Below are 14,506 nucleotides of genomic sequence, written 5' to 3'. Positions count from 1 at the left end.
CAGTGACAGTGAAGGGCACTCAGGGGGCTCACACACACATTCAGGACACACTTACAGCCAAGCTGGATCTCAATATGGAGAGTCAGGATCCTTAAGTCATGGGAGACAGGAAACTACTTATGGACAGACAGGAGATACCACTAGACATGGCCATTCTGGTCATGGACAATCCACAGAGACAAGTTCCAGATCTACTAGAACAAGTCATTTTCAGTCACATATTAGTGAAAGGCAAAGGGATGGATCAAGTCAGGTTTGGAAACATGGCAGTTATGGACCTGCAGAATATGACTATGGGCACACTGGGTATGGGCCTTCTGGTGGCCGCAGAAAAAGCATCTGTAATTCTCACCTTTCATGGTCAATAGATAGCACCACAAACAAGCAACTGTCTAGACATTGACAATCATTTTCTAGTTCTGACCTGATAGTATCCAAAGTAACTAAAAGAACAGGAAGACACGGTTTATATCATGCACAGTCAATGATAAGTTATCAACATTCAATTGATTCTCAGTATCAGTCTGGACCCATTATAAGAAGAAGTCAGGAATCTAGTCATGGACATTCTGTAGTAACTCATAAACAGTCAAACAACACCTATGTTCAACCTGGATGTAACACAGCCAGAAGGGAGGGATGTACATATAGCCAGTCAAATGACCATTTTGGATCTGACCATGGACAATCCATATCAGTTCATGTCCATTCAAAATCTAGTTCAATCAGAAAATAGCAATTCCATACTGATAATAAAAGGCATTTGGAAGATTAGGAGAAAGACACTCATGAGCAATTAGGATCTAGGCATGGGAAGTTAGAGTTAAATACAATAGTTTTACACAGATCTAGCCAGCAACATTTGGGAGATACAACTTTTCATGGGCAGGTAAGATCCAGCACAGGTTTTGCCAGATAGGTATGAAGTCATGGGCCATCAAGAGATGTCTAGGGTCAATCTGGATTCAGTACCAATGGAAGACAAGTATATAGCAATGGCCAATCAAATGACAGTTATAAGCAGTCAAATGACAGCAAAAGTCAAAGATACATTTTCAGTCACTTTCTTGACAGCCTACAGGAATTGAAGAGTATAGGTATAGATATTCATCAAGCAGTACAACCACATGCAGTGGGGGAGACAAAGGCAAGAATCAGAATCAAGTCTGTCAGGAGGTATCAGAATATACAGTGAGGATGTGAGCAATAAACAGACAAGAGGCTCTGAGGCCAGTGGTTACCAAGAAAGGAAAGAACAGGCTCTGGTTCCTTCTGCGTAGATAGCAACACCCCACTCTATGAATATGTCCAAGAACAAAGGAGTTATTACTTTGAATAAGAAGCCAACATAGACTAGCCCAAGAAAATAACTAACCCAGAGAAGAAATGAGACACATACATGAAATTAAGGTATTTAACGTGATCTCCTCTTTTGGTAGTAGGGGTATATGTCTGTTCTTTCATTTTAACTATAGTTCTGTACTATATTATTTTTGTTTGGTGCCAGGTGTTTTTGTAAGACTCCACATTCATTGAACTCCTTGGTTAAAAAAAAGAGTGAATGGGGCCAGGAGCAGTGGCTCACGCCTGTAATCCCAGCACTTTGGGAGGCCGAGAAGGGTGGATCACGGGGTCAGGAATTCAAGACCAGCCTGGCCAACATGGTGAAACCCTGTCTCTACTAAAAATAGAAAAATTAACTGGGTGCAGTGGCGGGTGCCTGTAATCCTAGCTACTCAGGAGGCTGAGGCAGGAGAATTGCTTGAACCCAGGAGGCAGAGGTTGCCGAGATCGCACCACTGCACTCCAGCTTGGGTGACTGAGCAAGACTCCACCTCGAAAAAAAAAAGAAAGAAAAAAAAGAGTGAATGGAAGAAAACAAATAAACATCATTTGGGGCTATATTCAGAACTATATAATAAAGTGAGATTTGTGTGGTTGGGAATAAAATTAGGGTTTAAAAAAATTTCCGAGTTTCAAAATTTGGATTTTCCAGATTTTGTTTTAATTAATTATTGACAAACCTATCCAAGGAGCTAAATGACATGGTTTAGGAGCCAAAATGTCTCTAGAAACATTATAGCACATCCCATTCTGAACAAAGAATGTGTAGTAGTTTCCCACATGAATATTCAGAATATTTGCATCTTTTTGTGTCACTACTAGAACTCTGTACAACTATGTTTAAATTTATTGTCATGGCCTTCTGGATATAGGATCCAGAAAACTGTACTTCATAAAAATTAGCAATAAACGTTTCATCAAGTTATAGTTTCTCTTCTCTTTCATCTCCACAAACACAAACATAGTTTCCTGCCATGGGATCAGATGCAGTTTTCTTCCACCTCCACACAATTAGATGGCAGTGAAGCACTCAGGTACTAATAATAAGGACTCCAAAGAAGGCAAAACTCAACCGTATCTGATATTTTCCTCAATCTAATCGCTGTCCAATGCTTCTGCAAAGCATTTACAGAAAGGCTTTATACTGATGAGTTGACCTCAGGTGTTGTAGTTAATCATGATCATCACAGCAATTGTTATCAAACATAATCCCAAGTAGCTACCTTCTAAGACAACCCAAGCTCTGGAAATAAGAGTTATACACCGTGGATTTTCTCTGTCAAAGATATTAATGGAAGAATCACTCTCAATAGAAGCTAATTGGGTCCTGAAGTTTCCAGTAGAAGAAAAACAATTAAAAATATATTATTTCTGCCTAAAAGGAGAAAATACATGAATTTATTATGAACAGTGAGGGAAGTAATGATTAGTAGAAGAATTATGTACAAAATATACTATCCTCAGTAGAAAGTTTACTACTATAAAACCCAAATAAAATGTCCAGAATGTCAGAACTAGTAAGAACTTTAAAGATTACTTCCTTAATTTGCAAGTAAAAATAAAAAAGCCAAGCACACCATACTTAATTAAAAGAGTGATAATTCTCTCCATTAAATTTGGTGCTATCCAAATTTATCCTCTTTTCACTCAAAAATCAAGCTACTTTTCCTCCAACTTCACTTTTGGAATTCAAACTAAACTGAAATTCATCAGTGAGTGTTCAAAATCACAAGTCCCTATTGGAAGCAGAAGTTATTTGAAACAACAACAACAACAACAACAACAACAAAAACAGGCTCATTCTTCTGATTAGACTCAGAATATATCTATTTAATCTGGGTTTTAAATTTTAATATTAAGAAGAACTTGTACTTTCTGAACTTTAAACCATGCTATGTAATCAACAAAACACTAGTCCGTTAGTTTACTAGTGAAAAAGCTACAGTTATACTATTAATGATGCTCAGCAAAATTACTGTGTATATAGAAGTTAACCCTAAATAGTAACCAATTCATACCAATCTATCAATCACCATTTATTCACTGAATAAATACTAATAATCAAAGAACAATTAGAAATTTAAATTTGATATTTAATCTCTATACCTTATAAAGAGAAATCCATAGATTTTTATTCTACCTCTGCACAGCTAGATGACAGTAAAGTAAATCTATAGATTTACTTTATTTACAACAGAAGAGATTAACTTGCTAATTAGAAGTGCTGCTATGACCACGGTAGAGGTTTCTGATTCTCAAGCCAAAGCTCGCGCTACTGTGTCAGGGTGTCTGCACTCATTCCATACATCTGTAATTCCACATCCCACCGCTAGATGGCAGTGAAGCACTCAGATACTAATAATGAGTCCAAAGAAGGTAAAACTCAACATCTAATTTTTCCCTGGATCTAATCACTGTCCAAAGCGTTTACAAGAAAGAAAGCCTTTATTCTCTAAGAATACATTTACAAATGTCTAAAGTTTCACTGGTGTCTTGAATAAACGTTAATGTACCTTTATTGTATGTGTGTGTAAATATGTATGTGTGTATATATAAATATATAGGTTATGTACATAAATGACCCCCATAATCCCTTGACCACACTCATTTGAAATTTAAATATAATATATTCCACATTGCTAAAACTCTCAATAATATGTTTTAATCAAACAGGGGGCAATTGTTCCTTATGAATTGCACCAGAAGTATTAAATAACTCAAAGAGAGTTACACATCTCCTTTCTAAGATAAAAGGAAAGATAAAAATGAAGCATCAAGTATGGTCTACAAAGAAAAAGTTAAAAACTGGGGTGCCCCCATGTGAACCTCTGTGAAAAGTTGAATTTCTTAGATGCTAGAAAGAAAGAAGTGTCATAGGTACACACAGTTAGAGATTTCTCCTCTACTACCATCTGTGTGCTAGCAATCTACAGGTAAAGCATTTCTGTGCCAAGAAATACCCAGTGATGTCAAACCATGGCTGACACTGTCATGGAGAGTACATGGCACTGAAGAGGAACTCTGGGTGGCCAAAATGGGAGGAATGAAAGATAAAATCCCTCTTCTTGCAAACTTTCTAGATAAAGATGACCTTTGAATGAGGGAAATTGAAGGTCAGTTTGTACCAGACACACTGCATGCACTGGCTGTTCTGTTACAGTGTAATACACAGTCCCTGTGTTCAAAGAGTCCTTGATAACCAGAGAAGACTTTCTAATACTACATGCTGAGTGCAGCCTTTGTGGGGCACTCTAACACAATCAAAGGTGAGTACGTCAACTGTAGGGAAATGAGCAAGAGAGTAGAAAATTTTTAAAAAGTAAAGATTAAGGCAATTCTGGATTTGGTTGGAAATTAATCAAGCCAGCAAACAGAGGGAAGCTTCCTCTCTACTAATGATTTGACACAATTAAAAGGCCACTAACTCAGATTTTGAAACTGGTTTTAAGCAACATGTTACTGAATCTTTGCAAAACATGGTAAGTAAAAGTGAGTGAAGCTCTCCTTAGAAGTGCATAGAATTACCAGTAGAAGTTCACAAGTGTATTTTTTGCATTATAAAGTCATCCAACCCAAAGAAATATGAAATTTGCAAGGAAAAATGTGTTCATTTTCTAAAGATTATTTAGATATGTTAAGTTGTCTCATATTATTTTTTCATTTCCCCACAATAAAAATCTTATATCCTCTTACTCTCTACAAATAAAGTGCAGTAATTAGGAAAAGGATGAAATGGAGGAACACCCTCTGTTTCCAAATCACTTAGTTGTGTTTCTGGCTTTACCACTTTCTCTAGAATTAAAGTTTTAAGAATTGGCAGGTTATCCATTCTTAATTAGAACATAGAAATGAAGGGTGGGAGAGGCATTTTCGCATACTGAGGGTATTAGAGAAGAGGAAATATAGAAAGACCCTGAAATTCACAAATAGGATGATCTGTTTTGGCTACAAGAACAAGATCTAAGGAGCTCAAGAACTTATGTACAAGTACAGACAGATTATCCCTAGCTTAAAGTCATTACTTTAAGATTCCTCTGAGGCTGATTAAACAACAACAACAACAACAAACAGAAAAACCTGTGTCCATCGACTGGTTGTTGTTTTCTAAAACTTGATACAAAATATTCAATATTTGTGTTATTTATTCCACTCTGGACTAAAGGAAGAAAATTAAAATTTACTGAATGCCCACTCATTCTGTTTCAGATACTTGCTCTAAAATAACCTTGCAAGTAAAAAATTAATTATACCTTCCTGACAAATTGAGAGTCATGGAGGTAAAAAAAAAAAAATCCTAACACTCAGAGAATACATATCAAATGTTGCTTTCCCTCACTTTCTTTCCTCTAAAAATCACTTTATGATTCCTCTTTTAGAACCAATAGACTAGGTAAGTAGATCGATGATAGGTGATAGAGATAGATAGATGGCAAATAGACTGATAGATAATAGATTTTAAATATATTTTTAAAATTTTTAAATGTTAAAGTGTTCTCCATACCTCACTCAGTAGTATCATTCTTTATCTTTTGTCAAGAGAGTTTTAATAGGACAGTAGTTCAACCCTCTGCTTCTTCCTTAAATTCTCAAGATGACATTTTGTCAGCTCTGATGTTGTTTGTTGCCTTGCTAGGCTAGCTGAATGCCTTAAAAACCAATCAACCAGTAAACAAATAAAATCATATCTCATCCAAACTAATTTTTTTCAAATAGCCTTAAAAAAATGTATTAAAGCCTGCAATTGTTTCCTTTTGGTGCAATTTCAGAGGCTGGACAAGGGTGATGTTCTCTCCCAAAGGGTACCACATAGGCTCTAGATTTGAATATTTGCAGATTAGGGGAATACTCAATAGGCTCATTTTCCAGCAACATTACTAGTTCCTGCTGCTAGTTCCTAGTGCTCTTTTCTTTACAATAATTGCCCCATTCTTCCTAATATCTTTCCTGACTAGTTTTGTCAGGCCTGAAAGAATAGATGGTTGAGCTCCACCTATGTGTGACCAAACATTCATATTTCTACAGCTCTCCTGCAACATATAATCCAAGAATGTGGGCTGGGCTGATTAGCAATCTCTCTATGATTATTTTAATGACAGAATCCAGATGATCCAGATAATATGGGTGTTGTCAATGCAACATCAGGGTCACTCGTTCACTCATCTATTCATTGGAGGGAAGTTAATAACAACTTAAATGACAGATAATGTGCTTGATACTGAAATTAGAAATATAAGAAAGACATTGTCCCTGTTCCTTTCTTTATATGTTCATCAAGGAGACTAACACATGAGAAAACAACCGATATGAATAATGTGGCAAGTGCTATAATAGACATGATCAAATAAGACATAATCAAGAAAATATTATTGATAATGTCAATTACAGCATTTGCCACAGTATGATCAGTATGCGAAACTGCCTCTCTCCCCCTTCATTTCTATGCTCTACTTAAGAACTGACAATCTCCCAATAATTAAAGCTTTAATTCTAGAAAAAGTTGGTAAAGCCAGAAACACATCTAAGTAATTTGGAACCAGAGGATGATCCTCCATTTTCAGTAAAGTGATCAACTAACGCTGATTAAAAGTGAAGGAAGGATTCAGAGAAATCTTAAGGAAAGAGGAGAATTTGCAGTGGGTCTCCAGAGATGGTCAGGAGTTATTCAGGTTCATCTGAGGAGACTAACTACTCCAGGCATTTGTTAAGTGTACATAAAGTCTTAAAGTAAGAAAGACCATAGTGAGTTCAGGGAATCTGAAAACAATCCAGCATAGCTAAGACATAGGTTGTATGTGGAAGCATAGCAAGAAATGATGTTGGAGTAATAGGCATGGGAAGATAGTAAAATGAAAATAAAGATAAGTTTCTTTGGAATCTTTTATAGCATGTTAAATATGAATAAAAATTAAGATACTATGGAGAATTGTTAACTTTTTATTTAAAATTGCATAAATGGTATGATTCCATTGTGTTAAATAAATTTTGTCTAACTTTCCATCCAGCTGCATACAAAGAAATCTGAAATAATGTTTTCCAGAAGTTAACATTGATTATTTCTATATGATGGAATTCGTGATGATTTGTTGCTATCTTCTATTACAATTTTCTATATTGTTAGACTATTATATAATTAAGGAGCATTCATTCTTTCAAATTTAAAAAGTCACTAAAATAAAATATAAACCAACTCATATGTTTACACTCAGAGTATAGACAGAGAGACTTTGGAGCAAAAGAACATGATCCAGATAGACGAAGAATAATTCCTGCTCCAGGGAACTGGGAAAGCAAGGTCACTCAGGCAAACAAAGAGAGGTCATATCAAGAAGAAATGTGTCATCAAAGTCATACAATAGAGCGAGACTTAAGCTTAAGTTATTCTGCTGGAAGGAGGCAAAGTGTTAACATGATCAGAGAGTACAGAAAAAGAAAATCTAACTTGGGTGGAGATCCAATCATTTTTATGAAAAACTCCCAAATGGAATTATTTTGTGTGGCATATCTCCAAGCTTTGGTCAGCATTTCTGGTGTATAGGATCAGTTTTCTATTATGAATTTGGCTCTTGTCAGCCTTCTAGCTAAAAAATGTGATTGCAAAAAAGTCCATTTCACTTAGAGAAAAAAGTTAACAGTTATTCACAAAAACAAGAAATTGAGCATGATGACTATGTCCAGGATGAAGGTAAACCATAGGTTTCTCCATATTTTTTATCCATTTAATGAACAATTATTTCTACAGAGAAGTAATTCTCAGTAGAATCAGCAGAAGTGATTCTTGAGGATTTCTGCCTCAAGTCCCCTTTTTGCTCTTAAAAAGTACTGAGAAACATGAAGAGCTTTTGTTTATGGGGATTATATCTATCAATATTTTCCACATTAGAAACTAAAACTGAGAAATTTTTATAATATTTATTCATTTAACAAGTCCATTACATATTAACATACCATATTTTTATTAAAATGTAATTATTTTTAGAAAACAATTAATGAGAAGAGTGACATTGTTTTGCACTTTTGAAAATCTCACTGATGTCTAGCTTAATAGAAGACAACTAGATTATAGTACCAAGTTCTGCTTTCAAGCTATTGTGACATCACACATCTAGAAAACTCTCCTGGATACTTGTGAGAGATTGAAAATTAAAAAGACAAATAACATCTTAGTATTATAATGAAAGTAGTTTTGACTTCACACGTACCCCAAGACTACATATTGAGAACCACGGCTATAGAAAATTCTAGCAAGAACTTTAAAAAGTGTAACTCTATTATTTTTTGCAAGGTCTTTAATAAGCATTCTAGGCCTTGGACACTCTAGGTGAGAAAAAAGATAAAAAGTGAGGAATATGAGGCCAAATTTTGGAAGAAACTAACATTGATTGAATGCCTATCATTTTCCAGGTTTTGGACAAAGCTAAAACTCTCAATTAATTGAGTTTCTACTGGTTTTCTCAGAACTCAAAGAATTTTCCAGCCTTAATCATTGACTGTTTCAAAGTTTATCACCTTCCTCCGATGAGCTAAAAAAATCACAGGCCTAGCCTACTGGCTTAGGGATTTAAACTTGCTGTGGTAACATCAAAAAATTCCACTACAGTTCTTTTTTTAAAAAATTATCTGTTGTTTGTTTACTATGTGCCAGACAGTGGTAAAGGGCTTTACATGAATTATTCCATTTAATAATCATATTAACTTTGGTAATCAAATATATATTTTATAGTTGATGAAACTTGATAACTGTTTTTGGTTTTGTGTTTAGGAGTTTGAAAAATGGAAAGAGAAACAGGACAGGGCGAAAAAAGAGCCTCAAGCCTCAAGGATTACTTTTAACAGAATTTCACAGCTGAAAGGTCACTGAAGATCATCTAGGTCAATGGCTCTTAATCTTTTGTTGTTTTCTTGTTTCAGAACTATTTGAGCATCTCTCTCCCAATGCCCTTCCCCTCAAAAAAAAAAAAAAAAATGCGGAGACCCACTTACAAATGTTTCCTTATAATTTCGGGGACTTCACAGACTCTTTAAAGTTCACTCACAGATATTGCCAAGTTAGGAAACCCATGATATTCCCATTATATTTCATTTGAAAAAAAAGTGAATTCCAATGTCACACAACCAATAGATGTCAACTGTTTAATCAGAAAAACACTGCATACCATATCCCAGTCTAGGGCTTTTCCTACCATCTCATGTTGTCTTTTGGAAATAGAACCAAAGGGAAATGGGTTAGTGTAGGTGTAGCTGAAGTTAAAGGAGGACTTAATATGATAGCCCATCTTTTTAAGTGTTATCAATGTTTTTTCTTATTTTTTAATATAGATACATTACATAAACATGCACCAGGTATGGCGGCTCGGAGGCCATGGCAGCAAGATTGCTTGAGGGCAGGAGTTTGAGACCAGTCTGGGCAATGAAGTGAGAACCTATCTCACTTCATTAAAAAAGAAAATCAAAAAATTAGCTGGGTTTGGTGGACTGCACCTGTTGTCCCTGCTACTTGGGAGGCTGAGGTGGGAGAATCACTGGAGCCCAGAAGTTGACGGCTGCAGAGAGCTATGACTGTGCCACTGCATGCCAGCTTGGGCAACAGAGAAGCAGTCTCTAAATACAAACAAACAGACATGGAAGCCTGCTAGTAAAATAAGCCAATATATTGCTGTAAATGAATAAAATTGACATCAAAACTGTTCTCCTATTAATTATATGCATAAAAATTACTGACCACATCATCATTAGTTCATACCATGCATTCTTTCAACAAAAACATACGGCAAATTAAAAACATTTTAAAAATTGATTTTAATTATGAAATGATACAGAAATACATTCTTCCTTTGAAAAATTAGAATATTTGTAGATACATGCTACAGCCTCCTCTGACCTTCATCCCAAATCCAATAACTTATTTTCCCTACCCGGGAATAATCACTGAGGAATAGGGTTTGATTCCTTCCAGACAACTTAAAGATATTTTTACAGACATGTATGTACACACAGAAAACACCTAACTTTTAGTGTACATTTTTTTTTATGAGTTTGTGTCCTTTGTAGTAGTATCATTTTTTTTTATTATTATACTTTAAGTTCTAGGGTACATGTGCATAACGTGCAGGTTTGTTACATATGTATACTTGTGCCATGTTGGTGTGCTGCACCCATCAACTCATCAGCACCCATCAATTCATCATTTATATCAGGTATAACTCCCCAATGCAATCCCTCCCCCCTCCCCCCTCCCCCCTCCCCATGATAGGCCCCAGTGTGTGATGTTCCCCTTCCCGAGTCCAAGTGAACTCATTGTTCAGTTCCCACCTATGAGTGAGAATATGCGGTGTTTGGTTTTCTCTTCTTGTGATAGTTTGCTAAGAATGATGGTTTCCAGCTGCATCCATGTCCCTACAAAGGACGCAAACTCACCCTTTTTTATGGCTGCATAGTATTCCATGGTGTATATGTGCCACATTTTCTTAATCCAGTCTGTCACTGATGGACATTTGGGTTGATTCCAAGTCTTTGCTATTGTGAATAGTGCCGCAATAAACATGCATGTGCATGTGTCTTTGTAGTAGAATAATTTATAATCCTTTGGGTATATACCCAGTAGTGGGATGGCTGGGTCATATGGTACATCTAGTTCTAGATCCTTGAGGAATTGCCATACTGTTTTCCATAATGGTTGAACTAGTTTACAATCCCACCAACAGTGTAAAAGTGTTCCTATTTCTCCACATCCTCTCCAACACCTGTTGTTTCCTGATTTTTTAATGATTGCCATTCTAACTGGTGTGAGATGGTATCTCATTGTGGTTTTGATTTGCATTTCTCTGATGGTGAGTGATGATGAGCATTTTTTCATGTGTCTGTTGGCTGTATGAATGTCTTCTTTTGAGAAATGTCTGTTCATATCCTTTCCCCACTTTTGGATGGGGTTGTTTGTTTTTTTCTTGTATATTTGTTTGAGTTCCTTGTAGATTCTGGATATTAGCCCTTTGTCAGATGAGTAGATTGCAAAAATTTTCTCCCATTCTGTAGGTTGCCTGTTCACTCTGATGGTAGTTTCTTTTGCTGTGCAGAAGCTCTTTAGTTTAATTAGATCCCATTTGTCAATTTTGGCTTTTGCTGCCGTTGCTTTTGGTGTTTTAGACATGAAGTCCTTGCCCATGCCTATGTCCTGAATGGTACCACCTAGATTTTCTTCTAGGGTTTTTATGGTATTAGGTCTAACATTTAAGTCTCTAATCCATCTTGAATTAATCTTCGTATAAGGAGTAAGGAAAGGATCCAGTTTCAGCTTTCTACTTATGGCTAGCCAATTTTCCCAGCACCATTTATTAAATAGGGAATCCTTTCCCCATTTCTTGTTTTTCTCAGGTTTGTCAAATATCAGATGGTTGTAGATGTGTGGCATTATTTCTGAAGGCTCCGTTCTGTTCCATTGGTCTATATCTCTGTTTTGGTACCAGTACCATGCTGTTTTGGTTACTGTAGCCTTGTAGTATAGTTTGAAGTCAGGTAGCGTGATGCTTCCAGCTTTGTCCTTTTGACTTAGGATTGTTTTGGCAATGCGGGCTCTTTTTTGGTTCCATATGAACTTTAAAGCCGTTTTTTCCAATTCTGTGAAGAAACTCATTGGTAGCTTGATGGGGATGGCATTGAATCTATAAATAACCTTGGGCAGTATGGCCATTTTCACAATATTGATTCTTCCTATCCATGAGCATGGTATGTTCTTCCATTTGTTTGTGTCCTCTTTGATTTCACTGAGCAGTGGTTTGTAGTTCTCCTTGAAGAGGTCCTTTACATCCCTTGTAAGTTGGATTCCTAGGTATTTGATTCTCTTTGAAGCAATTGTGAATGGAAGTTCATTCCTGATTTGGCTCTCTGCTTGTCTGTTACTGGTGTATAAGAATGCTTGTGATTTTTGCACATTAATTTTGTATCCTGAGACTTTGCTGAATTGCTTATCAGCTTAAGAAGATTTTAAAGTGGTATGTCTAAGTGGGAATGCAGATATCTCTTCAACACCAATTTTAATTCCTTTGGCTATGCACCCAGAAGTGAAGTTGATGGATCATATTGTAATTCCATTTTTTTTAAAAGACCCCCATAGTATTTTCCAAACTGGCTCAGACAACTGCTCATCTTAACATGCTGTATTTCACAATTTATTCAGATTTTCTTTTATATCCTTTTGTAAGTTTTTTTTTTTTCCTGTAAAGGTATTTCACTTTTTCATTAGGTTTATTCGGGGATTTATTTTTGTTGTTAATACAAATAGAATTTTTCTATCATGTTTTTGAATTGGTGATTTCTACTGTATAGGAAGTTATGAACTTATTCATTCTGATTGTATATTTGACTATCTTGCTGCACTCTTATTATCTTTGAATGTTTGTCAATTAATTTTGGGGGGTCAATTTTGTCTGAAACTGATGAGCAAATTTTCTTTCAACATTGATTCCACATTTCTTAATTATTCATTGCAGTAAGATACACATAACATAAAATTTATCATTTTAATCATTTTTGGTGTACAATTAAGTAGCATTAGTACATACATATTGTTGTGTAACAATCATCACTTTCCATCTCCAGAAATTTTACATCTTCCCAAGCTGAAACTCTGTACCCATTCAACAATAATCCTCCATTATCCCTTTCCATCAGCAGCCATCATTCTCTTTTCTGTCTCAATGAATTTGATTACTCTAGATTCCTTATCTAAGTGCAATAATACAACATTTGTCCTTTTGTGTCTGGCTTCTTTCGCTTGGCATAATTTCTTCAAGACTCACCTGTGTTATAGCATGTATTGGAATGTCATTCCTTTTTAAGGTTGGATAATATTTCATTGTATGCAAATACCACATTTTGTTTATCCATTAACAAAATGAACATTTAGGTTATTTCCACCTTTTGGTTATTGTCGATAATGCTGCTATAAATGTGGGTCAAAAAGCATCTGTCCAAGTCCATGCTTTCAATCGTTTTGGATAACTACGCAGAAGTGGAATTGTTACCTCATTTCTTATTTATTAGGACTATGTAAATATTAGTACTCATAGTAGGCATCATTGTCTTCTTTCGGATTTCAATGGCATTGTTCTAATGTTTCAGTATTTGAAGTACAGTATAATGTTTGCTACAGATTTCTGTTAGATAGCCAATATCAGATTAAGAAAGTTCCCTTCTATTCCTAGTTTGCTGAAAACTTCTACTACAAATGAGTTTAAAATTTTATCAAATGTCTTGTTCAATCTACTGAAAGGATTATATATTTTTTCCATTTATTTTTAAATTATATTGTTTGATTTTCAAAAGTTAAACTGATCTTGCAATCTTTTGGTAAACTGTGTTTGGGAAATAAATTTGGGACATTCCTGGAATTGATATGCTAATATTTTATTAAGATATTTGCATTCTGTGTTCATAGGTGAAATTAATCTATATTTTTATGTTCTTGGGCTTTCACTATCTAATTTTTGTACCAGATTATACTAACTTGATAAAGTTGGTTAGAAAATTTTCATTCTTTTCTGTGCACTGGAATAGTTCATGCAAAATGTGGATTTCTTAAAGGTTGGTATATCTAGCTAAAACTAGTGGGCCTCCTGACTTTGGAGTCTGAAACAGTCTTTCATGGTTGAAAATAGAAAATCAGATATAGATTCCTTGGCAATTGACATTTTCTTACTAACTTATCCATTTTGTGTTGATTTCAACCTTACTGATACTTAGTTGTTCATAATACTCAATTTTTTCAGCTTTTTAGAGGGATAATTAACAATAATATTCTATTTTTAAATCATTAGTTTATCTGTAGTTATTTTTGTTACTTTTTACTGCTCTTTAACCCTTTACAAAAGGTTGCAAAATACGTTATGCCTTTAATTACCAAAATGCTTTACCTTTAATTCTATTTTAATCTGTCGTTAACTGTATCATTGTTTACCTGCCATATCTTTTACATCCCTCTCTTTTAATCTTTACTTCGTCATTTGTTTTAGGTATGTTTTTAATAAACAATATACAGTCAAATATGGGTTGTTTGTTTGTTTATTCAATTGGAGTTTATCTGTTAATAGAAAAAATTAGCCAATCATTTTATCTTTAAGAAAACATTTAAACAACCTATAGAAAAGGCAAAGTATGAAATAAGATGGTA

At 35.1% G+C, this 14,506-nt stretch overlaps 1 protein-coding gene across 1 annotated transcript in view; it reads left to right on the top strand.

Annotated features, from left to right (window-relative positions):
- Window positions 1–14,506, top strand: part of FLG2 (filaggrin family member 2) — a 44,768-nt gene that overhangs the window by 6,495 nt on the left and 23,767 nt on the right. Inside the window, 1 exon segment of the mRNA XM_026447776.1 lies at window positions 1–341. This exon segment is cut by the window's left edge and continues 13 nt beyond it. Within this exon segment, the coding sequence (XP_026303561.1) occupies window positions 1–341 (341 nt within the window).

The sequence above is a fragment of the Piliocolobus tephrosceles genome, chromosome 1, assembly GCF_002776525.5.
Source record: "Piliocolobus tephrosceles isolate RC106 chromosome 1, ASM277652v3, whole genome shotgun sequence".
Lineage (NCBI taxonomy): Eukaryota > Metazoa > Chordata > Mammalia > Primates > Cercopithecidae > Piliocolobus > Piliocolobus tephrosceles.
Note: the sequence above shows the minus strand (reverse complement) of the source record. Positions and strands in the feature narration are given on the sequence as shown.